The following is a 27,871-nucleotide window of genomic DNA, read 5'->3' on the forward strand; positions in this document are numbered from 1 at the left end:
TTTTCCAGCGATAAAAACGGTCTTACCGCAAATTGCTATAACAGCAACACAAGACGTTTCTTCCGTGTAACCGCGATATTCTTACGATACGATTCCGCATTTGCCTAGGTACCACCCACGTTCGTTTCCGATTTATACAAAATCTTCGCGCACTATTCATCCGCTGCGAAAATGGACCATGGACAACGAACGATTTTATATTATTTCGAGAGAAGAGTCTCTCACGCAATATTAAATTTTTTGCGATAGTTGCGAAAGATCTAATGAGAAATAGTTAAATAAATACAATTATAAAACAGCGACAAGCGATAGTTAAGTTTGGCAAAAGACAGAATATACGTAATTTTGACGTCACAGAGAAAATAGAAATGAAAAAAAGAATCGTCCTTCAAATGTCAGATTGCGAATACTAGTCTATTTCCGCGATTAAATTTATACTCTTCTTTTATAAACGATTTTCAAAACCGTTTAATTGCGCGGATTATGACCTAGAAAATGGTTGTAGCCAAAGCTATTTTAATGACCGGAAGGCATCTACTCCTTTTACATAATCTCGTGCAACCGACAGGAATTATGTGAAAATTAAAGTATTTTTGAGATAACATTTATGTTGAATGAAACACGTTTGGGTAATATTTCCTCAAAATACAAAATCGATAAAATATTACCACTTAGCACTTCTCTAATAATAAAATATTTAATTTGTTATCTATCGTAAAACTATAATCAATACTAAGCGCATCAATGCGGCTTCTATAGCCGCAAGAGGATGCTGTGGTGCATCCTTACTTTTTTCTCCGGGATAGAATCCAGCCATAGCGAATCGATGTTAGCTCGTAATAAACATACATGCGTAAATCGTATCGACGAGCTTTTCTGCGCGTACGTGGATTCTGCTCGAAAAATTCCGTCTCTCTTCCCGACGCGGAAAATGCGTCTCTTCTCCCGCGCTGCGTCTCCGCGCCTTCTCGGCCATTTCCGGCGTCTGTCGGCGTCGATCGTGAACGCGTCGAGACGGACCCACTCAGTCGAACGCTGACCGCCGTGTACGTGAGACCGCTGGTGAGACAACTTCGTGCTAGCCACGCAGCCACGAGTCCCGGCTGTCGTGGGTCCAGCTGTTAGATCAGCTGTCAACTTGTGACGGCCTGTCATCGGGAAGACACATCTCGTGAAAGCGTCTCGTGATATTTTATCGAGACGACGAGAGCTGATCGCTCAATGTCACTGAGCTGTCGCAAGAACTAACTCCCATTTAAAGGAACTCAAGAATCGCTGGAATAAACGCGTGTCATCGAAAGCGGGGGTGGAATCAATTAATATCTCACGCGCTGCGTAAATAGGCCGATCTGTGCGTCGACGACAGTATCGATAAGCTCGCTCGTAGCGAGCAAATATTACACAGCTGACAGCCGGTCGAAACGCGGGAAGGTCAGAGTCGCTGCACCTGTTATCTGTCACGAACTGTCATCTAAAATCTGATCAGAGTCGAGCGTCTTTCGTTGAAGAAGTCGGGCGCTTTAAACTTTCGGAATTTCTTCTTTGGAGCGTCGAGTCCTCGCGAAGGACTATCTTACGAGGGTTTGCCGCCTCTTAAACGAATTCAACGAACGAGCCTGTTTGGTCAATTTGTGCCACTTCACGCGGCGTCGCAGGGAGATCGGCTTGCTTGGTGTTCCCTCTCTCTTTCTTTCCTTCGTCTTCGACGTTGAAAGTTGACTGACCGACGTGACTCACGAGATCAGGAGTCATTCTCAAGTTGTGGTGATTGTCACGTCGTGATCGTAGGTGCGTTCTTCGCGGTCTTATCGTGGCACCGCCGAGAAAATATCATCGATATCTTATTATTAACACATCACCGATCGCATCTTATGACATATAGTCGGAATTAAATTACGGAAAAAATTCAACCTTGACTTTGACATCTGTCGTCGTAACGTGAGTCAATCGAATCAAGATTAATCAAAGTCGGAAAAACGAATCAAAGTAAGCGAAGCTTTGCCCAGGAGGTGCTGCACATTCGCTTTTTAATCGAGCGTTGGTTACACGAGTCTTAATAGAGGAACTTTTAACGATGAAAGAACATAGAGGTTTTCAGAAGCTACTGTGTTAAACGTCCCTACAACCGTAATCTGTATCGCGAATCATAATCAATTACCAAAATCGTTCGACTTCTTCTTCGATCCTTTCTCGAGGACATCGAGCGATTTCGGCGCGTGTCGGTTTTACATTTTCGGCGTCAGAATTAATTGCTCGAGGACGGGGGCTGTTAAGAGAGACGGTCACGTGCCACCTGTTACGAGCCGATCCACAGTGCGGAAGGATCGCGAGTCCTCGTCGCGGATCAGCGTGTCGGGCATCAGGCAGTCGCAGGAGAATGCGACTCCGCGCGACGACGCGCTCCTGGCTGATCCTGGTGATAGAATGTTGACGGCCCGATCGGGGCCTCTCGGGCTCGGCGTACCGCGAACCCTGGGGCCCGCGGAAGGGAGCGATCACCTCTTCCTGCTGCCGGAACGTGCGCTTATCATGGACAGTACCCACCTGCGACAGGACCTGGCCGGTCTCGACTTTAATCTGCACCTGAATCTACTGCACACCGCGCCCCGCGGAAACGTCTGGCTATGTGAGTTGACCGCTGCTAATTTATACCAAAGGGTTATATGACTCTCGAAATGTATTCGATTTTAATTATTTTGATTTGATTTGCTGGGGTGATTTTAAGAAAAAAGTAGTTGTGTCTTCTCCCGAAGTAATTGAGGGAATCTCAAAAGCGGATGGAAAATAAAATCGCATTTTTCGATATACTTTAATTAAATTTTAGTATTAAAGAGAAAGATAATATATTATTTAATTCTGTCCCTGTGGGCTGAATTGTTTTTATCACGCTTAAAATTTACGGATATTCGCAGGATTTTCGCTTATTTCAGCCTAAATCGCCGAAATCGCGGATAATCTAGGTATTCGAAATTACAGATAGTACATACAAATCGGGGCATCCGTCTCCATTTATCTCCATCCATCACTAGAATAAAATAGAGAGCATACTTAATATTTACATAAAAACTTTCTATTCATTAGTCTGGACAAGTAAAGTCCCTTAAATGATGGTATCGCTCTTTCTGATAATTTTTATAATATAATTTATTACATTATTTTTTCAAATCTCCAATATTCAGGTTTCTAACTACATATTTCGAGATAAATCCAAATATAATATGAAATATTTTGTATTTAAATATTTGACAACGACAATCCGTATCTGTGTCATCAAATCTTTCTAAAAATTTTGGCAAGATTCGGAGATTGAACGTAAGACAGAAAAGGGTGTGATTACTGTACTAAAATGTTATCTAAAGTGAAAACCACACCTTTGTGTCATTTTCTCGACGGTTTCTATTCGGTGCGGAAACAAATCGCTTAAACGAGGTTTTGTGCAGGCGATAAAATACCGCGCGAGGATTTATGTTTTCGCACCGTATATTTCTCAGTACCTTATTATCTGTCGAAGGTATATATCCCTTTGTGATACGGGATATAGAAACGAGACGCGTTGTCGGGGCTTCTCGATCGAGTTCTTTCACTGATCGTTGCTTACGACTTTTTTCGCGGAAGAATTTAGAAAGATTATAATAACGCCAGATGCTCGCATCTCTTTCATCGCGAAAAGAAACGCGAAAGAAAATAAAATCGAATAGTGTATAAAAAGAGTGTTTTTAACTGGCAGAAAGAATCTAACTTCGAAACTCTAGAAAAAGATAAGAAAATATACAGAGAGAAAGAGAGATAGAGGAAGAGAGAGCTAACTACTAGCGTGCCGCGAAAATTATCGCCGTGATATCGCCAATTAAATACTTTTTTGCGCCAATAGAAATGTAGAAGTTGTTCTTTATAAAAGAATGCTGCGCGATTATGATGCTCCATCATCGCGTTTCTATTCACGATTGTACCGGCCGTTAAATTGATAAATGGAAATTTAATTAACACAAATTGGTGCGTTTTCGTCATAACCATTTCGCGAAATCGCGAAACAATTCCTTTTTGCAGATGTATTTATTAGATGCGAATGTGTCCATTAATCTTTTATGGCGTCCAATTATTGTAACATGTCATTTTCTTCGTAACTGGCGATAATTAGAACGGGGCTATATATTAGAAGAGATATACTTAACACATATATACATTGAAATAAATGTCGAATAAGAATGCTCTTCTCTGGAACTCGCGCAAATTTTTTTTTTTTTTTTTTTAACACTTGCAAAGTTATTTCAAGTATTAACGATAAAATTATACATTTTGATCGCACGGAATATATTTTCCCTGAAAAAAATACTTTTGATACCGTACATTGCACCGAAGAATGATGAGCTTTCTAAAAGTTGAAAATTATTTACTCTGAATTGTATCCCATGTATTTATCAAGTAACAAGGGAATTGTCCTTAACTTGTGACAATGAGTGACAAATGCGTTCGTTGAGTGCCAAATGGACTTCTCGAGACGTGTAAATGAAATGATGATAAATGGAAAATCGGAAACCGAATAATTCACGGAGAAGTAAATGTTGCAATGGATATTTCCCCTAAAAATTGATTCTCCTTGATTTTTGCGATCATAATAAAGATATAAAGAAATCTTTAGCGAGTATCGAAACATTTTCTTAGCTTTCTGTGAAAGTATAGTAAATCCTTGTTTTTATTACGAGCGCACTAAACTATGAGTATACAAATAAATTTCTGACGATAGTATTCTTGATCTTTTTATCTTTGGAATGGAGATGAAAGTACAAATATATAATAAGTAATAAAAGTGGATGCCTATTAGAAAGTTTTCACAGAATATTTAATTTTTACAGATTGTATAAATACGTTGTTTTAGTTTTTTCATGTAAAATTAAGAAATGTTCATCAAATCTTTTCTTCTATATGACATTATTGCTTGTACAAAATATAAGTATCATTAATTATTATAAAGCAAATATAAAAATATATTACCGCGTGAAGATTTCAATAAGAAATCATGCTTATACTCGTATATATATATATATGTATATGTCCCACATTATATTAACGGTTTATTCCTTATTTGATACTCTTAATCATGTCAAGCGTGAAATGACGCGTGACGCGTGTAATGCTCAGAAATTTGTGCAAAATATCAGCTTGACGATCGCGTGGAAGCCGCCGTATCCTCGATCGGACATTAATAGAAGGCGTATTAAGCTAGAGGAAGCGTTATAACATCCTTTCCCGCGCCGCGCGCGATTACGGAAAGTCCGTAAAAAGATCATTACGATTTATATTTATCAGCGGGCGGTATACCGTGTTATTACGGTTTTTGCGATGGCGGTTAATTCGCGGTGTTATGTTGCCCGTATTTGCGCAGCTTGTAATTGGACAGGGCAACAGAATGCTCTTGAGATGTATGCGGTGTGTAGCATATATATATATATCTTTCTTTCCCTCTCTTTTACTCTTTTTTAATTACAGCCAGCTGTCCCCACGCGCATCTGACAGCATCGCGAAGATTTATGAAATCATCCGGGATGCGTTCTCTTCGAGCGTACCGCGAGCACTTGAATTGCTCGAGTGGTAGACCATATCCGATTTGATATACAGGAGTGCTAAATATTTGTGTATTTTCTAGTTCTTACCTCGTTAAAATATACGAACCGTGCAAGAGACGCGGCGTCGACCGACACACGAATGAGATCAGAGATATCTGGGAAAGCCGAATGCCTGAAAGTAAATAAAAATCCGAAAGTTTTCGTATATCTTTCGGAAATTCAAAAACGCAAGGATTTTTATCCGCTTTTCAAAGACCCAAAATAAAATAGATAAGAATGCAATAATCAAAATTCAAAATTTTTAATTTTGAAAATATTATTTCAAATGGGAATCGGTGTAAAGTACTCTTACGAAACTGCGAATCGCCGTATTGCAATTTTTTACCGGCGTCGTTTAGAAATTCTTAGCGGTTACTCTTCTGCTAGGTATGCAACGCAATTAAAGTGCTAGTAGAATTAATTAGTTCTACATGCACAGATGATTAATGAAATGCCCTCAAAACATCGCTGTTGATATAAATGATCGTGTCTTACAAAATATTGCAACGATAATATAATATTCATAGCGCGAAGTACAATCGCGATGCTGATATGGATACTGCAATTATCCTAAATCGATGCTACTTTAATTTCTTTTATAAGTGTACTTCTTTTATAAGTTCTTTTAAGTATTATGAGAGGAATAACGATGAAATGACAGCTATTTACTTTCGAAGAAAATACTTTTCGAATTGTATGCGTGGTCACGTTGTAATGATTTGCAACATATCTATCTGTTACGCCATTCGCTTATACGAAACGTGATGACTGTCTATAGAAAGTTAAGGTCGCGATAGAGAAGCGTTAAAGTATTGTTTAACTGAATGAGACATATTTTTTTTAATGCAAATCTCTCACACACACATACATATAATTGCTACACAATGCACATATATATTACTGACAAGCAAATCTATCTTTTCCGAAAGAAACTAATTTCTTTCGTACAAAATAAAAGATCGTTGAATAATTCAACGCGAGAGATAATTTACGAAAAACTGTAGTTTCGAATTTATATGCGGGGGAAATTAGGTTATTCTAAAATTAATATTTTTTCTACGCTTGTGTATTTAATTAACATGAGATTAAATACACATTGTATATTTAATTAACATGCGATCAAAATTTTTCGTTTCATTATTAATCGTACTAATGTAAGCTCTATTTTTTAGGTAGATTCCGAGATACGTACATTCAAGTAATTTAATGAAACCTTGCCTTGCTATATTATTACACATGAGCGCGCATGAAAGATCGTTTGCATCATCGTGATTACTTCACACCACGATCGTATTCCTGCACATCTCGTGACGGAATTGTTTATACCGATTATAGGCTTTGGTATTTTCTTCATGTACGAAAATTTTTAAAAAGTATCTAGTTGCAATTTTTTATTGCAATTAAAATTTAAAGTTTTATTTATTGACTAGCGATAGCTTAACGACTGTCGTTCCAAAAGCAAAAATCACAATGATTCTTCAATGAATAAATTTCTGAAGATGCTAATGCAAAACTATCATGAAAAAAACTTTCAAGAAAAATTTAAAAAATTCTTCGTGGGAAAATAGCCGATAGTAAAGTTGTTCGATTTTATTCTTTCGACGAATGGAATTAATAAAAAATCTGATTTGAAGCGGATCTCGAAAATACACGACCCCATTTTAAACCGCGGCTTAAATCAGGATAGTTTGTCCCTGACCGTTTATCCCAGTTAATTGGACGTTCGGGCAAAGATTGGCCGACTTGGTGTATAATCCGATTGCTCATAGACTAATTACTATACCGGAAAGGCGATTCGGACGAGAGCGTCATCTTTCACCAAGTTCAAGATTAATGTCATGTTGATAAACGGTACAAAATGAAACCCCGTTCGATTCGATGTCTTTTTTTCGACGATGTGTCACCGTGATACGCGCAAGAGCGTATGCTAACGAGATATTTTTCCCTCGACCGAGTTACTTCCGCGATCAAGACTAATGGGTTGTGACTTGGACGCTGTTTGCGATAAGCGGCAAATACGTACGCAAGTGTGTCACGGTTATTAAAAGCTTTAGTCGCAAGGCTTGGCCAACCAGGGCACTTCGGGCGTACTGGAGCCAGTTTGACGTGGCGTCGTGCAATTTCCCGTTTTTCTCACCCACGCGGCTTCAAGATGTTAATTCTTTTCTTTTTTATTTGTGCATTGCACTTTTGATACATAATAGTTCTTGTTAATCGGGTTTTCGAAACGAAAACTCTGATTCATCGATTCGATTATTTGACGGAATGCAATTAAAATTTCAAAGTTTTTATAATGACATGCTGAAAAAACGATCAGCTTAAGATACGTTCTGGTATGTAATTTATAAAAACAATCATAAAAAGAGAATTTTAAAAGCAAATATTGCGTATACTTTCCTATACACGTTGCTTCACTTTACTTTGTAAATATTTGAAATGACGACAGTTGCTAAATATTTAAATTCGATAACACGTATTTCCTATTCATTTCATATTTATGAAGTAAAATGCGTTATTATCGCACTAATGTGACGTTTGTACAGAGAGTCATGCTTTGAATAATTACGTGGAGCATTCCCACGTTACATCGAATTAGCGACGGCTGCGCGAGAGAACGTAATTCGAACTGAATTTCGTAGCTAATGAAGTGAATCGACGTAACGCATAGACCTAACCACGCCTTGTGTAACGAGGTCTTTGTAATTATACCCAGGGAAATGCGCGAATTGACCGAGCTTCGTTCTCAAAGCCCGGAAACACGTGTCTCGAAACACATAATCGAGGCATGTGTAACAAGGTGAACTCGCGCTGAGTTCGTCTTGTTACACAATCGTTTTGTGCGCTCCTGTACCTTTTGTCGCAGCAACACGGTAATGACTTGTCATTTACGCGAGCTATCAATTGTTGTCACGAAAATTCAATTATCCGAAACGTACAAGTGATGAATTTGCATCGTAAACGTAATTTTCACCCGATAACGTTTCTGTGGCGCTTAATTTAAAGTTTGCAAAAAATTTATCGAACGAGCTTCCGTGAAACTTTGCGTCAAAAGTACTCCGTGTCGTTATTAAAACAATTTTTTTTTTTTAAACAAAATAATCCGATGTTACAATTTATCTTCCTTTGGAAATAATAATTGAAATATTGACAGTTTATTTTGCGTGGAATTGAGTTTGCCTCGCCACTGTGTAAATAGCGCTACGTTGTATTTTGACAGTGACGTTTTATGGGGATCATCAAGTTGCGAACCGGTATGAATCGCCGCTTTAAACGTGCAATCTCTCGCAGTCAAGTCTGCCTTTCAGCCGAGGCCTAGGCGATGACTCGATGATAGAATTACGAAGATATTAAAGCGGTTGATAACCATTTTGAATGGAGACGGTGACATTAGGTTTCTCTCGGTGCTCGTAAAGAGAGGATTCTCGAGGGAGTATTGAGAGGCACCTCGATACAAAGGCACTGTTCATTCTCCGAGAATCTATCGATTGAAGGATACACACTAATGCGCGAAGTATGCATGTAAAAGCGTGTGTTTGCGCGTGTTGCTGTAAAAAAATACATAGCGTATTATAATTAACGTTTAAATGGCCGAGATGACTAGATTTTTTTTCTTAATACTTTCATGACGAGCAACGTCTGACCACGGATGAATAGACCACATACATAATATTTGATCGTACTATTGTAATCATCGGATGAACTTTAAAATCGATATAAGCTTAAAATAGCAGTTATGGCATACTTCCTTCATCCGGATGAAACTTCAATTATGGATTTTACACTGATTGTCGCATCATGAACGAATCACTGACGAGAAGCAGATAAAATGAAGCTTCTACAAATTTTTATATGGTTGAAATATACATTTACATATTTTTTAGTGTAAAATATAATTTGTCATTACTAATTTATATTATTTTTTTTGTTTTTATAATCACAAAAGTGATTAAAGTGTTTTTTTTTTTGTAATTAAGATAGTTATACAATAATTATTTATTTTTTAAAGAGAAGAAGTAGCGTCTTACGCGATCGACATGATTTACACGCTTTCTCGATAGAAACATGAATTTTCAATGGACAGAAAAATATCAATTCGTCATTATAGAATTTTGTGGAAGAAACATAGCGCTATTAGAATACCACTCACGCTTTACGATTTATAGTCCAATAAAACGAATGAGAGCATGGAATGAGAAATATTCATATCTCGGGAGAGCAGTTTCGTAAAAACGTCGGCATCGTCTTTCATTTTAAAGTTTCTCGCCATGATTTGCAAAAGCGTGTCTCGCTTCTCACCCCTGCCGTTTTTTTCCGCGTCGCGCAATCTCGAAATTACCTGTAAACATGCTAGTGTAGACTTGCGATCGTGGAATTTATACAAGTATATGATCGATAAGATCGACTATTGGCAAGCCAAGTCCCATAATCAATACTATCGACTCTGTCCCCGTATACGAAGCTGAGTGACGTCTTCTGTTGCCCTTGTAATGTTGAAAGAAAAAACTGACTTTTTTGATGATTTTATTTTCTTGAAAGTTTGTAATTGTTTTGTAAATTATATTTTTAATTATATATTTTATATATAATTTTTTCATAATTTGTAATATTGATAATTTTTGATACAAATGCGATTAATTAGAAAGTTCTTAACAGTTTTTACGGTTTGAGAGATATTATGAAGACACACAAAGATTGAGAGAAATCTCGAATTCGAGGATTTGCATGCGAGCGTCCAGGTTACATGACTTTTAGAATTCATTGTTTGCCGAGCAAACGGCAGATTTTTACGCGTTAACCATGATGTAAGCTGGCTCTAACATATCCGGGTCTCGATCTACGACCACAAAATTCCATTACCTGTGAGACTGTATTCATTCAACGACTAGTTCTTGAGCGGAAACTGAATGATCTGATTAAATGTGTCACGTGTCTTCCATCTACTTGACAATCGCTCATTTCATTTTGCTTATTCACTTGCCTCTGTTATTATCTTTTGCGACATCTCTCTCACATTTTTTCGTTTGACATGTAAAAGTCTAATTATGTCAAAATAAAGATATACATTTTATACATAAGAGAGATACTAAAACTATGATATTAACATAGTTTAGACAGAGAGAGATAAAATGATAGCGAATAGAAAAAAGCATGAAAGAAATTACAGAATAAACGCGAAGGTAATTTCACGTTATTTTGCTCTATAGTCAGTCTGTATACATATAGGTATTGATCGCGCGCGATCGAGCAACGAATATGTAATGCCAATCCTGCATTTAATATCGAGTATACGTAACAAATACGGCCACAAAATTACATTTGCGTTCACCGTCTTTAGCACAACGCGCTATTTTTTCTTTGACTTTCTTTGTATCGAATTCGATTTTAATCACATCTACCGAATGCGTTGCATTTCGACATCTGACGTTGCTTTGAAAATTCATGCTTGCTTGAATGTTCAAATGAATTTTACGATTACTCGATAGAAATTTTAACATACTCACCCGTTTACTACAAAGCAATCTCGCACGCAAAGGATTAAAGTTAAAATTATGTATTTATTTGTTTTCCATGCATACTTTAATTATACAACATTCGCAATTTATTTTACTTTGTTTTATCGTGAGATAATTATTTCCCGTGAAAAAATATAAGAGAAATATTTTCTATCGGATTCAAAACTTCAGGATTGTTCTGATATAAATTAGCATCTACAGTATTTTATGACACTATTAGCTCGAGCACGTATATCTTCAGAATATCTCCAAGGAAACATTATTTTCTTGAAAGACGACATTTACGACATGCGGCGAGTTTCTAATTGAAAAATGGCTATCATAGTGTTTCAAGTCTGTAGATAGCGAATTTTATCGAACTCAAGTATTTCTTCGGCGGGATTACTTGGCGCGAGATCAGGTTTGCGAACCTGTTTTTTGTGCAGGTTTGCCGGCAAATTTCGACGGGCGATGGGCGTATCCGGAAGTTCGTCACTCCGTGTGCAACGGCTCGCGATCAAATCATCGATCTTTATTACGGTTTATTGTCACGGGGTAAAGACGGGGTCACGAGCTGCGGTTTATCCAGAAGATTATCTCGACTCCGCCCGTTATATCGGCTACCGTGTAATCGGTTGTTGCACCACACTAACGAAAAGAAAATCCGGGAGAACCTACCTAACAACGCGAATTCTGCCATGTCATGCCACCTCATTCGCGCGATAGAAACTTTGCTACCGCGTTGTACTTCCTGGAAATTGTCGTGTTTTTGCATTCTTGAGGAGGGTTTGCATCTACTTGAATTTTTATTAAGAGCACCAAGAATGAGTACAATATACGCGGAATATGCATGTTATTAAAATGTGCTTAATTAAAGAACATGTATCAATAAATTTTAATAATGTCGGAAAATAATTTTCTCATTTATTTTTTCGAAGATAAATTTTTTTGGTTTTACACGCACTTTATGTCTTATTCCGACTTTCTTTACGTAATATATATTTAATCTGTTTTAGAATATCTTATAGATATAATCGCATTAATTATTTCTCTTCCGCGTCTTACGTTTTATTTTTTTATCATTTTATAAAAATATTAATATCGATCTCGGAAATGCATCTCCGCTTGCTTTTATTTCTTCTCGTAAATATCACTGCGATTTATTGTCGTATCGTGCGAGCGCTTTGAATGAACCGTTAATTAATTATACAAAATATCTCTCTCTCAGGCCAATGCCTTTCTAGGCATTCACTTTGCAAGTTTCAGAGAAAATTCGGAAGTAAACAGCTACGTTTAACGTTGAGTGCTTGAGGAGCACAGTGAATTCCGGTTTAATTAGTCAAAATTTTTTAGGATATTTCGCAGATTGTCTCATTAGCAACTCGCCAATTAAGCAAAAGAGTTACCGTTACTACGGTAATTTATACACAAGTAAATGACATATCGTTTGAATCTGCTTTAAGACAAAATAATAAAATTCCGCGTAAATTAATTTTTGAAAAACCGTTTTAATTAGAATAATAAATATATAATTCTATATATATATATTTTGTACTTCACGAACATCTTGTGATCCGGTGAGTCAAATTAATTGGCTGAGAGCTGGCGACTTTAGAATCTTCAGCGCTACCTTGCTTTAACACGCGAGGGAATCTTTGTAAAGAGGTTGAAAAAGCACGTGGTAAGTGCACTCTATTAGGAAAATCCACTTTAGATCGGCATCCTGCCGGGTTGCCTCGTCTTCCTTATGTCGGCGCCACGTCGCTCTTGAGAGAAAGTACGCAAAGCTCAAAGCTCCCCGATGCGTGACTGACGTCGAGCCGCGAATTGTGTGAAGTTCGATCGATCGGGCAGAAGCGATTGGAACATTTTCAGTCCCCGGATCCTGGAGCCCCGATTACCATTGCGCGATTTGTATTATACTTTCTTTATTGTCTCGGCGCGCTTTCGCGCAAATATTACACGCAAATACGAGATAGTATCGCACAGATTCTTCGATAAAGCCCCTGCGCTCTAATTAGCATAGTTGGCAATGGTTCAGAATAGAATGGAAGAACAGTCAGTTGAAAGACGTCAGTTGAGATCCAAATCAAGGCGGAGGTCGAATATCGTCTGTACCCGATATTCGCTTAAGACAGGTAAAACAAGTTTCTTCTTGCGCGAGCATAAAGAACGAGAATACCGTTCGTTTGTGACAATTTAGATGGAATCGTTGTTGCACTTAAATACGTCCGACGCGATATTCGATGTGTTCGAAGCTTTCCTGGTATTTTCTGATGGAATTCGATTCCTTGATGTTTGCTTTGTTACCCGACAATTGTAGACGGTGGAATGTTTGTTCTTCCCATCCTAAAAGGAAGCTGAAAGACAATGTTCTCGAGCACGTTCTAAGCAATTTGAGAGTGACTCGAACTTACATAGAACTTACATAGAAATTCCTCCTTGGTCTCTTTGTGCAATCCCGATACCAACCGCTATTTCTGATCTTGAGAAGATCGATTTCAATTTTATCGCAGGATTCGAATTGTAATAACTACATATACTTTGTAGACATTTTCATATAAAATTTTATCTTTTACTTTATAAAAGACTATATATATATATTTTAATATCAAGATTGACACGATGATTATTAGAAAGGAAGAGGAAAATCTTATTTTAAGCAAGCACATTTAGTATTCATCCTTTCACTTCTTCACTTTCGACGCTTAATTAAATATTGTACAAACTAGTGACGTTGTTGTCTGTTATAATGATATGCGAAATGTGTAATTTGAGAGATGCACGACTAGAAACGAGCATGCCCGTACAAGGGATGGATGAGGTATTGTCGAGAATTCTTTTAGGCTGTAATTAGATCCTGCTTGGCACATCGTGAGTGGAAAACTTTCATCTCGATGCCGCGGCTTATTACAGCGCGATGATTTATGAATAGCATACGATAGTGCGTCGCGCACGACATAATTTACGATGGAATCGAATCTATCTTCGTATAGTTCTATCTCGCAACACAATGGATCACGAGAGATTCTTTGACCGCTAATTAGTCTGTAACAAATAACAATGAACTTTTTTGAAAATATTTCGAAATTCTAGCTTATAACTTTGAAAAGATTCTTGAGCTTCCGCGAAGGTTGGCAAATATCGAATGTTAAAAAACGAGTTTCCGAGTTTCTTATTGCCTGAGAAGTTTGAAAAGTTTCGCGATTCGAAGTTTCTTGGCTGTATGGTTTTTCATTGCTGGTGCTAATTAAATCTCCGATATCTCTAAACCATACAGAGCATGCTTAGCAACTAATAAAAGGGAGAGAGAGAAAGGTAATGATAAAATTAGGAAAACTTTTTAAATATATATATAAAATTTAAACAATAGAACAATTTTTTAATACAGAGACATTTTATTCGCGAACACTATTCTTTATTTTATGTAATCTTCCAATATCTACTGGATATTATAAAAATTACTAGAGCCGCGTTACATAATTTTTCTTCATAATATGTCTAAAAAATTTCTTTTGGAATTCAAGAAACTTTATTATCTCAGAAAGAAGACGTTTCTTTTAGCACGATAATACCCCGAAATCGATTGTTAAGGTCACTACGGACCGATAAAAAGGCTTCTCGGTCGTCGATCGGGTGAGAACCGGTTTCTCTTGATGGTCGAGCACGTGCTCGATGATGGGGCATCGTCGTCACGAGGAAGCGAGACAGCTCTTCCCAATTTTTTTCTTCCTCCGTCTAGCTGATCCTTTCACGCCCACGGCACCACATTTTTATTGAGAACAAACGTTGCGTTTGTCAGATTTTTGATGGCGAACTCGTTTATGACACTCTATCTCGATAATGTTACAAGTTTACGTAATATCTCTCTCATTTTCTTTCGTATAATCATATCTCGTCATGTATCTTAGAAATGCGGATATTTACATCTTTCCATCACTTCATAATAACTATTAATTTTATCATGCAAAAAATGTTTTAAATTGTTTCATTATTTAATCATAAAATATTTAATTACCCTATATTTTATCTCTCTCTCTCTCTTTCACATACATATAATTTCTATATAATATCTTAAATAAAATTTCTCCAATAAAGATGCGCGATTGCGTCTTCATGTCTACAAAGACCTTTTTTGTGTCATTAAAGAATTCAAATAATTAAAGAATTATTCCACAACAAATTATTCTCGTATCAAAATGTGCTAAATGTTCGATCACTATAAATGTATCTACTCGATTCACTTTACTTACATCTACTTGATACAAGGAGAATTACTATGAAATGTAGAAAACAGGGCGGAACAATAAGATGATCACGAAGGGCGCAGTTAAGAAAAATGATCGGTCGACTGCCTCGTCTTTCAGACGTGTTGTTTGAGCTGCGGGGGCGAAACATCCACCCACATCATCGCGAACCAGACGCCGTTTCGTTTAGCATTCGTGTTTTCTTCCTACCCTTCGTGATCAACAAGAGCCTCGCGAAACATCAATAGCTGTAATGCAACAGCCGTTGTCAATACCGTTTGTACCAATTGTATACTCGAAAAAATCAATAATCATACTCTGCCTGCGCTTGTCTTTGATGTATATAGAATTATAATACGGGCTGTCTTCGTGAACAGCACTTTTCTTGACAAAAGATGTCATAATTATGACTTTCTTTATTAAAGTTACTTAAATAACTTTATAATGCTAAGTAACTAAAAAAATAAGTTTCAAATTTATCTTTTGTCAAGAATAATTGGAAAATTAATTATTCAAGGAATGCAATATTTTTTCTGGAGTTTTTTTCAACAACTAGATGAAAAATTATTTGTTAGATGCTATTACAGATGAAAATAATTTAGCACATTGATTGTTTATGCTTTATCTAAGGCTGTTATATTTACTGAAATGTATTTTAGACTAACTATATCGTTGGTAAAGATTATAATACAGGTTCTTGGTTTACTACAGATGGTACGGCAGAAATTCTAGGGCTGTACCAACGAACGATGGTCGTCCGATCGATGATACTCTCACAGCTGTTGGTAACTCACAGGCTATCGTTCTTGCTTTACTATCTACGGATACGTACTCCATAGATATCCATGCAATTACCAAATAATACTTTAAAATCCAAATATTATCAATTTATTATTAATGAAATGTTAAAAGCATTTTATCCGAGCAACTACATTCAAACAATATTATTTTCAGCATCCATCATAATCAATCAATTATTCCGGTCGGCGGAATGCAAAGAAACTTCGATCGATTATGCATACGACCACGAAAGAAGATATTGCGGGACGCTTCTGACGCTGCGTAGACTTTTGTTCCCCCTCGAATTATACCTAGAGACCTGAATGGATTATTTTCCGTAATATTATTATCCATGCAATTACCAAATAATACTTTAAAATCCAAATATTATCAATTTATTATTAATGAAATGTTAAAAGCATTTTATCCGAGCAACTACATTCAAACAATATTATTTTCAGCATCCATCATAATCAATCAATTAATTACTTGGTAGCACGTTCGATCGTTCATTATAATCTCTTTATTTTTCGTTTGCTAATAAAGTATGTATTTGCTCTCTCATACATCATGATTTGTCATTCAAGTTTTCTATTTTCATCACCGTAATTAATTAACGATATTACGGGAGTGACATTGCAACGTTAATAATATCGAGAAAGATAACAATACGCGTGGGAATATCTAATGTTCGTGGAAATACATCACATTATACGTGTAATTCCTCCCACTATTAATTAAATGTAATCTACAGCATCGAGTAATTTAAAGCTCAATGTGTGTAAAGCCTCTTTTACGAGTCAAGGATCTAGGAAGGCTGTATTCCCTTACCTTTTCTCGCGCTTTAATTTCGCTCTCACAGCGGTTTCCATCGACTGTTTTTAAAAAATTAAAAAATTCGTTTTAGAGAATTAATTTCTACTGGTTTTGGCTCTCAACTTGATTTCGTTAACAGGCTGGTCAAGTGTCTTATATATATTCAGACGTTAATGATATTAAAATTATATATGTGTCAAAGTATGTTTTGCCACGCAAACTTTTACTCATTAAATTTCTCTCTAACATATTGCTAAGTAGGCGACATTTTTATGATGATTTTTAATTATTTAATTATATAATTAAAGGATATGGATTTATTGTGCATCTCTGTGTGTATAGCCTATATTTTGTAATTATTAATTATGTAATATGCATAGAAATGTCACACATGTGTAAATAATTTGTTTTTCTTTGTCCAAAATTTTATCGATTCGATCCTGTTGATTATTCGCCGCTATTGTATAAGAGCTTGCATTGTTATATAAATAAGCGACGACGCGGTGCAACATTGACGGTCGACCGGCAGCGAAATAAAAATAACCAATGTTTTATAATGCATATAACATTGTTCGTTTTCTCTGAAAGGCAACGGAGCGAAAAACAAAAGGTTGCCACGATCGCGACCAAGATTTTTCTGATTTAAGCCGCACGCACGGACGAGAGGCTCTGACCTACATTTCAACTGAGGTATTACTCGAGCTCCATCACCTGGTCCTACGTCATTTCTTGCGCTAGCAATTGCGTCGCGCTCGTTGCAAGAGTTCGTATATTAGGAAGGATAAAGGATTTGTGTTTTATAGAGATAGCAGAGTCAGAATATTACGATGTTAAGATCTGCAACTGGAGAGTCGTAATAAAGAAAAAGAGAGGAAGAACTAATTATATTGTCAGACATAGCGTTTAGCTGTTATCACGCGTGGAAGGCAAGGTTATCCATTTAAGAAGTTGGCCTAGTTCTCGAGCTAGTCGACTAACTTATGTCAAAGTATCATTTCCTCTTCTCTCTCAGAGTCAATCTGCAACTCGAAAGGTTCCCTCGTGAAACTCATCAAGCTTCGGTAATTATTGCAACGATCTCGCTCACGATCGTTTGCGACTTGACGAGGCACAATTTGCGCGTGTGTGACGAAATCTCGCAAGAATTAATCGAGTCGTTCTAAATTCTTTCTTCCATTGTCTTTGTCGTCGTCGTCGATATTCCGGAATATGAGAGTAATTTTCTTCCAATCCCGCGCGCGCGCATCGATAAGAAGGCAACGCTATCTCGATGCTTGCACGTTAGATGAATTGCCTCGAAAATATAAATTCCATTCTGATTTCCCGACCTCGTCCCTCCGCCTACTCTTTCTCCGTTCCGGTCGTTATTCCGGTCGGCGGAATGCAAAGAAACTTCGATCGATTATGCATACGACCACGAAAGAAGATATTGCGGGACGCTTCTGACGCTGCGTAGACTTTTGTTCCCCCTCGAATTATACCTAGAGACCTGAATGGATTATTTTCCGTAATATTATTATTATCGCTCTCGTCGATTATTAAAATTCTTTTGAAATGGCCTATATAGACAGAATAATTTTGAAATGGTTCGTCGATTTTTGTAGTCATGCAATTTAAAGTCGAATTTATACCTTAGATATTCAAATTAAATACTGAAAAAAGTGGGAGGCTGCGGAGGCAAAAGAATCTTTACCGTTCCAAGGACTTTTGGCAAAAGCACGATTCTATTGCAGGTGCACCTAATGATCTTGATCTAACTGATATACGTATAAACATGTGTGTGGGTGCACACATATTCTACGATACGCATGCGATTGTGACATAATTTCTGAACGACGTAAGCGAACGATTTCTCACGATGCATATAACATTGTTCGTTTTCTCTGAAAGGCAACGGAGCGAAAAACAAAAGGTTGCCACGATCGCGACCAAGATTTTTCTGATTTAAGCCGCACGCACGGACGAGAGGCTCTGACCTACATTTCAACTGAGGTATTACTCGAGCTCCATCACCTGGTCCTACGTCATTTCTTGCGCTAGCAATTGCGTCGCGCTCGTTGCAAGAGTTCGTATATTAGGAAGGATAAAGGATTTGTGTTTTATAGAGATAGCAGAGTCAGAATATTACGATGTTAAGATCTGCAACTGGAGAGTCGTAATAAAGAAAAAGAGAGGAAGAACTAATTATATTGTCAGACATAGCGTTTAGCTGTTATCACGCGTGGAAGGCAAGGTTATCCATTTAAGAAGTTGGCCTAGTTCTCGAGCTAGTCGACTAACTTATGTCAAAGTATCATTTCCTCTTCTCTCTCAGAGTCAATCTGCAACTCGAAAGGTTCCCTCGTGAAACTCATCAAGCTTCGGTAATTATTGCAACGATCTCGCTCACGATCGTTTGCGACTTGACGAGGCACAATTTGCGCGTGTGTGACGAAATCTCGCAAGAATTAATCGAGTCGTTCTAAATTCTTTCTTCCATTGTCTTTGTCGTCGTCGTCGATATTCCGGAATATGAGAGTAATTTTCTTCCAATCCCGCGCGCGCGCATCGATAAGAAGGCAACGCTATCTCGATGCTTGCACGTTAGATGAATTGCCTCGAAAATATAAATTCCATTCTGATTTCCCGACCTCGTCCCTCCGCCTACTCTTTCTCCGTTCCGGTCGTTATTCCGGTCGGCGGAATGCAAAGAAATTTCGATCGATTATGCATACGAGCACGAAAGAAGATATTGCGGGACGCTTCTGACGCTGCGTAGTAGACGTTTGCCCCTCGAATTATACCTAGAGACCTGAATGGATTATTTTCCGTAATATTATTATTATCGCTCTCGTCGATTATTAAAATTCTTTTGAAATGGCCTATATAGACAGAATAATTTTGAAATGGTTCGTCGATTTTTGTAGTCATGCAATTTAAAGTCGAATTTATACCTTAGATATTCAAATTAAATACTGAAAAAAGTGGGAGGCTGCGGAGGCAAAAGAATCTTTACCGTTCCAAGGACTTTTGGCAAAAGCACGATTCTATTGCAGGTGCACCTAATGATCTTGATCTAACTGATATACGTATAAACATGTGTGTGGGTGCACACATATTCTACGATACGCATGCGATTGTGACATAATTTCTGAACGACGTAAGCGAACGATTTCTCACGTGATAATACAACCGCGAACTCTGAAAGATATATAAGGAGAATCAGGAGAATGCTGCATTATGTCCTAAACACTATGAGAACAAACGGGTGTTTTTTCCGCGGTGTTTATCGATTGTTAATCCTGCCAATTAATACCGCGGTTAATATGCGATATCGCAAGAGAAATTGCGAATATAGTCCGAGGCAATTTCATTCTTCCGCGCTCTTAGAAGGCAGAATTTAATATTATTTAATATAGTGGTTTTTACGATTATTTTCCCATTTCTCCCCCTCTCCACGATTTGAAGAATCTCTTGAAAGTATAATTAAAGCGTGAGTTTGCTATATATAATTTGCCTTTCGTTATCGGGGCTCGTGGCGGAAGCGTGCAACACCAAAAACGTTTAACTGCGTTTTTCGCCGGTCAGCTGATCGATCGATACATTTGGTGCCTTTGACAAGTTGGGGATAAATGGACGAAAAAAGGACGCGTAATTGTGCGCGCGTTACGAGGAATGAACGCGTTACGGCCGTTAACGAGGCTTTTTATCTTTTACGGCACAAATGTCCGCGAGCAACACCTCGTGACGGTGTCTCGAAACTTCCAGGATAATTTCCACGGTTCTGCTCGCGGTACGCCAACTTTAAAATCCCACCCAGACATTCTTAACGACTCCAGCGATTCTTAACGAGACAGCGCGGTTTCGACGGAAATATACGATGCAACCGTGTCTAACCTGTCGTAAATTACTAGTTTAATATAAAATTGAAATAATGAATTATATATATATATAAAAGAAAAAAAAATAGATAATAATATTATATATCATCTAAAATTAATATAGTATATTAAGTTCATTGCTGTCGAATCTGTATTATTAGAAAAAATAGTGTTGCTCTCGGTCACGTAAAGTACGACCAGAATTTACGAGGCCGAAAGCATCTGCGAAAGGCCTCGTAATATATCGGGAATCGTGCCGCCTTTTTTTTTATGTGGCAAGAATCGTAAAATTGCACAGCTATAAGATTTCCTGCCATCGTTTAAGCGTTCGTGTAATGCTTACCGATTTTAAGCATAAAATTTCAGCATCGATTTGCTATTATTTAATTTTATCTCATTTTCCTACATTGTAAATAAGATTCAGAGTCTAATGATCATAACGATAAAAAAAATATCGATGAAAAATCCGCGCGGTTTTTCGTTCGAACGATGCGATAAATTGCGGGATAAGTGTTCTTAGTTTGAGCAAAGTGCAATTCTCGTGCAGCTGCATCGACTATTATTCCTAAGTAAGCTTATTACGAACCAAGCCCACCGATAGTTACGAAACAAGTAATAAACCTTATTTCGTCTTAATAAAGATCTATATTCCTCGACGCATTCGCTTGTATTATACGTGCTTTTAATTGCTGGAATTTATACAGTGAGATCGCAAGTATTTCATTGAAGAAATAATTCATTCGCCAGCTATACATGAGAATAAATTTCTGATATTAATTTAATATCGCAATTTTTTCTAGTTATGTCACTCTTAATACCGGAAGTGACGTTGCATACACGTGCATTATTTCTTAAGTAATCAAATTTTGCCAAGTTTCGTAACTGATCTCTTAGATCTCTTAGAGAAAATTAAATTGTCACGCCTTAGAAAGAAACAGGAAATGTGATTTTAATTCCTGGACGGAATGTGGATAATAATCGCCGCGAATCACACAGATGTCGAATGCACAGCCTACGCCGAAGAGAACCTGACCCCTTTACGATGTTTACATCGCGATCGAGCCGAGCGTTTTATTTCATCGCGCGCAGGCGAGCGTTTCGTCATCGATCGACTCGAAAGCGAGAGGCATTATTAATGAATTTTCAATAAACGAGACAGGTTTCGGAGAAAGTTATCTTGTTGTCGATACGATTATATTAAAAACATTTCAAGACATGTTTCATTAATCTAGTATTGGTTAATAGAATTCAATTTACAGAGATTCTCGTTAATCATCCTGTATCTTAAACGCGAATCTTGAGTTATGTCTTCATTCAAACTATAGAGCTTCGGCATTTCGTCCCTCCATTTGTTACATTGCATCGACTGATTCGGAGTTCGAAATTAGCTTCCTGCCATCTCCTTTATTGTCTCGATGGTTTCCACCGCGTGGGCGGCGAATTCCATGTTTCTCACCACGATATCTGGAGCGTTTCCAGTCGTCGGTTCGTTCGCACTGTATTTCTCTGCAATCGCCGTGCACCGGTTCGTGCAAACCGTGTAGACGGCCTTGCCCGGAGACATATGTTTGCTACGTTTCCCTGCCTCTTTAAGGCCCATATTCACATATAGACCGTCCACACAAAATGTGCTATATCGTATTTATCCATCTCTATCATCTCACATGTTATGAGATAATGTATTTCATAATGTATTTTATTTATAATGATGTCTTAGCTATGATTTTGTGAATTTTATTAATTAATATTTAAATTAAAGAATTACATTTGTTTTTATATATATTATGCAAATAAATCGTGGATTCGATAATTTTTTTTCTCCCTTCTTTATTACTTTTTAATAAGATAAAATTTATAATCAATAATAATGTTTTCTTGTGAGCTACTTAATGTTAATCTGTAATATCATTATGTATAATCGATGTATAATCTCTAATGTCATAATGTACAAGCGCAATCAACGGTGCAAAGTTTTTATAGATGAAAACCACACACACTTCTCGGTATCGAGTATTCTCGGTACCGAGATCATTGACGTATAAACGTGAGAACCTGTGACTCGACGCCTCTTACTTTTCAGCCGCTAATCTGATATCTTTCAAATTCGCGATCTTTTTCTCATCCCTATCATGCGAGCTGTACTGACGCTTTATCGGATAATACGTTCTATGAAAGACCGGTTGGATTGATTTCAGCTACGTGGGATTTCTTGCGAATTAGGATCATATGAATGGTTGCGATTTAGTGCTTCCTGGCGTGCTCGAATAAGAAAAATATCGGACTTTTCACGCAGTTAAAAGTGAAATTTTTATATTAATATACAAGACAAGATATTTTTTATTGATAAAAAATACACGGCGGCTAATGGCGAAACATTTTCTCCTCTTTATTGTGGAATTAACCAGCTATATATATATATCAGCCTTTATTTGGCATAACGTATTCCACGGAATACATTTTCCGATGATTTAAGAACTGATCGCTCGATTTTTACGGCCGGCGCGATAAAAGGCAAAAGACGGAGGAATCGAAAGGAACGAGTTTATGTTTGCGTAAAATTGCATTCCCGGTAGAAAGTATATTCGAATATGTAACTTTATAATGCGAATGCAATCATCGACCGTAATAATGATATGCGGGAGTTTGGGAAAAAGGACGATATATACAAATGACGTACAAGAGATCAGATTCTGTTCTTGAAAACTTGAGAGAAATAAATTAGAAAGAAATTTTTAAAGAAAGAATTTCATTTTACTTGATATCAATCCAAAAAAGAAAAGTTTTTTAATGAAGTATCAATTTTTTTAATACTTACATTTCTCATGTCAATTATTTATTTGTAAATTAGTTACAGTCCTTTCATCCCGCTCTCTGTGTGAAAGTGAGAAATGGATGTTTTTATCGCGGATATTTTCATAGCACTTGAAACGACGCGCTGGTTGAAGACTAATAAGAGAAACGTGGGGACACTTCAGTCATGTAAAACGCTTTACCGTTCTTGCTGTTTGAAGACCGTAACGTCCCGGCGCACTGCTCCGAGATGCAATTGTATATATGCCGTTGCATCCTCGATGCATGACGCGTGCAACTCAACTGCGTCGCCGAGTTCTGTTAAATTGAATGCTCGCGTACCGATCTCGATTGTTACATTTCCATTTATGCTTTCCGTTTTCTTTGCATGAATTTCCTGTTGCGTCTTTGTCTTCGCGTCTCGACAGAGATAATCGTAAAACAACCATCATCAATAAATCGATCAAAAGATACTTAATTTTTAAATGGATCAGTTTTCTAGTTGCATAATGTAGGCTTGAACCGTCTCTCTTCTTTTGTTTCTTTCAAACTTAAAAATAAATTTTAAAACAAATAAAATATATGTATATAATAAATAAGTGATCTTTTTATTGCTGAGATAGAAATTATGTATTAATATCTTTTTTGATAGTATAATGATATAATTTCTTAAAGAGATTTAAATATACTCGAAGGATTATACATATCTGCTTTAAAGCACACTCGTTTTAAAGTTAATAAGTGCAAAGAGATACTCGTATTATGGCGTCTCGAGGAACAAAGGAACGAATTTAAAAAAGGACAATCTTGTTCTTTTCTCACGCTTTAAAACGATCTGTTCTCCAACTCGCAAGATAAAAACAGCCTCGAATTAGAATTTAAAATGCGTTCTTCTATAAACTATGAAAACGAGAAGGATTAAATATTTGATATCGAAGTTTTGCGTCGTGAACAGGAAACTTCCTAATGGCTCTTGTACGGATTTGCTAGGCGCTGATAGATTTCGCAAAGTTCACACCTAGACTGAATGTAAGCCGTTATTTTCCGCGGCATCGCCGCTAATTACTCACAGACGGTTTTACACCGCCATACTCTTGGAAGTCTATGAGGCCAATTATTAAGCCGCGGCATCGAGATATGCGTCTATTTTAGAAATCGGCACCGCAAAATAGATTGCACGAACTCAATTTATATACGATTCTGATTTAAATTCAGTTTGCGACTTATGCGAGATCTGTTGTCGGATTCAGCCTTTACGCAATTCGTGTTGCGATATAGATCCGACTTTTTTATTTTTACAATATTAGCATTTTTGAGATCCCAATTCTCACAATGTAGCTAGATAATAAAAATATCAAGATATACATGCCGAAATGTTTCCAAAGTACATTACATCGTGACAATTAATAATCTTTCTAGATTATTCCTTTATTATTCTTTTGTCATTAGTGGCAGTAATTAAGCCTGATATCCAGGCGGATAGCAACGCGGCTTTAATGTCCGTGACGCTGTGCACGCCGGTTGCATCGTGCCACGGCATTGCAAGGTCGCCCAGCCGAGAAAGACCGCCGCGACGAGAATACCGGCGTAGCATGACGCATAAATCGCGCGGCGGCGTGGCGCGAGATGGTGTCAAGCCGAGACAAATCTCTTGCGTAAGCGCCTGCTCTAACGTCGGCGCACAATCTGCGATGTAAATCAGTAGCCGACACCTTGATAGCTCGCGTTACGATGCTAGTGCGTAATCATAAGGTTACGCTCCACCGATACAAGTCGTTCGCAGAGAACAACGACAAATTGTGTATGGCATCCATGATGCGCAAAAAACGCGATGGAAGAGAGAACAGGAATCTGTGTATTCACTCTTTCCGTTTCGCGCATCACATTCGGAATCTTAATGAAGCTCGGATTACTCAGAATATGACTTCTCGTGCCTTTGACGTTTGCCACCCACAAACGTCAAATCTAGAACGACGTGCTGGATTTGGCTTACAAATCTCTCGAAACGTTGATAAAATTTTCCATTCATTGAACGGCCATTCATGGGAACGTAAACCATTTCTTTTTCCTCTCCGCACAATACTCTTATTCTTCTCGCGACGAAACTTACTGAGTCACCGAGTCTTGCGGTTTTCCAACAATTGTGCAAAACGCTCGCGAATACGAACGCGGACGAGGAAGTCGCGGCGCGAGATTGGCCAAAGAAGAAATCGCAAGCTATTTTAGACGGCTCTCTCATCTCTCTCTCTCTCTCTCTCTTTCGAATTTTTTTAAACTCCGTAGATTACGGGCACACTTCCTCGCTTTCTCCGCGCACGACCGTTCACGGTCGTTACCGTCACAGCATGCAAGTGTATTGCATTATTGATGTAGATTCGTTCGCCAAGCGTATATTAAATGCACGCGTCGCACACGAATCATCCTCATCATATAATAATGTTTCCTTGAAATGCAATCGAGAGATGCGCGTTTCCTGTCCTTGCATTAATATATGTAAATCTCTGAATTATTTTTATCGGATACAAATATAAAAAGAAAGTGTTCTTTGATTTCAATAAATTACAAGCCGAGCAATATTATATCATTAAACGATGATTTGTGGAAAAAAAAAGACTAAATGCGTTCTGCTGGTGACACGGGATTTGAGAAGAATATGGCCAAGTGGTTATCCATGTATTTTGCGGATACGACGTAACCGGGAGTTTGTGATCAGGGTCGTTACTTACAGTCGATTCGACTTTACGGATGATTTACGACCGCCACGCTCCGACGCCTCTCCCAAGAAGGGCTACCGCCATGAAAGAAACATTGTTGCTACCTTCCTATACTCTGTAAGGTATACAGTTGATCCGATAAAAACACTTCTTCCCGCTGACAAATTGTCGAACGCACTCTGCATTGATCCGCATTGATGTTGATTTTCGAATCGTTATCGCACAAGATGTTCAAACAAGAAATACGTACATGTTCGAACAATTTGTCTCGAACGAATTTGGTTTTATCTCTTCTCGTTCGTATAGCAATTGTAACAATGTTTATTTTCTCTCAGATCAATTTCACGGTATATGTATTATAGATAGAAAGTGTATGCCTCACAATAAATAGAAATAATTTGTAAGACTTATTGCGCTAACGCTCGTAATGGTTGAGGGAACGTCTGTTAGTGTCGCCTTTTAAGGCTGTTTTCGTCATTCCCGATTGCCGTTTATATACTCCGCTGTGCTTGTCCGTGAGTGAAACTCCGGCATAGCCATAAGCGGACAATCGATGAACTGTCAGCTGATTCTTAATCAATCTTCATTGTGTGATTTTCAATACAAAATTTTTCATTTAATACGTGTTAATGCAATAATTTATAAATATTTTCAAAGATCTCATTAAAAACCTGACTATTAGAGTCTTATTAATAGAGCTCGGTGAAAGTGAAGGATCATTTATACTTGCATTATGTTCTTAAGCGAATCCAAATTAGGTGTGAAAGTCTTTTCGCTATCGTTTCTTGCTGTATGATTTTGTTATTATTACTATTAAAAAGTAGTTAATAATATACATTTCTCTCTCATATACTGCTATCAGTATGAACCACATAATTTCTATACTCGAATATTTATCCGTTATTCTAACTTTCGTTTATTACATGAATTATTGGTTGTGTTTCGAATATTATATGGAAACTAGGACCCCTGCACAGTCACGATAATACCGGATATTTAAAGTTACAGATAATATACATATTTCGGCTTCTTTTACATTGCCGGAAATAACTGATAAATAATCAATATTTACATAAAGATTCTACTTGTTAGCTTATTTACATGAATAGAGAAAGTTTCTTAAAAGACAGCATCATATATAATGATTATGGCTTATCAGATTATTTTTCAAATAGGATATTTCCTATCTACCGATAGGATGATATCTTTAACTATTATTACAAAATAAACCGAGTATCTAGACAATAACCGAGATAATATCTGATATTCTTTAATAGAAAGAATAGAACAATACTTTCTCTTAAATAGAATATTCGAGACGCTATTTCATATTTCATCTCAGTTCTTATGCGATTTGCTTTGTGACTGTTTTTCTTTGCGTGGCACTCATCTCGTAAGATGTGCATCGACAAGTATACAAGATACAGGTGTTCTCTGTCCCCACTCTTGTCCGGCGGCGAGTCGAGCGACAAACGGCAGTGCCGAACCACCTTACCGAAGGTAATACACCTATCCGCGTGGTACCTGCCGAGTGAGAAGCACCGCGAGTGGGAGAGGAAAGAGGGAAAG

At 37.5% G+C, this 27,871-nt stretch overlaps 1 protein-coding gene across 12 annotated transcripts in view; it reads left to right on the forward strand.

Annotated features, from left to right (window-relative positions):
• The window catches only part of LOC115242508 (MAP7 domain-containing protein 2-like), a 142,951-nt gene that overhangs the window by 49,514 nt on the left and 65,566 nt on the right, over positions 1-27,871 (forward strand). For 2 of the 12 annotated variants that reach the window (XM_029818855.1, XM_029818857.1), the window contains exon 1: positions 1,067-2,626. The exons of 9 other annotated variants lie outside the window; for them this stretch is intronic. In XM_029818855.1, coding sequence (XP_029674715.1) covers positions 2,425-2,626 — 202 coding nt within the window. In that variant the 5' untranslated portion in view covers positions 1,067-2,424. Of the gene's footprint in view, positions 1-1,066; positions 2,627-27,871 lie in introns of those variants that run through there. One more of the 12 variants, XM_029818861.1, reaches the window with a different exon arrangement.

Source organism: Formica exsecta, unplaced genomic scaffold (genome assembly GCF_003651465.1).
Source record: "Formica exsecta isolate Colony F162 unplaced genomic scaffold, ASM365146v1 scaffold60, whole genome shotgun sequence".
Classification (NCBI taxonomy): Eukaryota; Metazoa; Arthropoda; class Insecta; order Hymenoptera; family Formicidae; genus Formica; species Formica exsecta.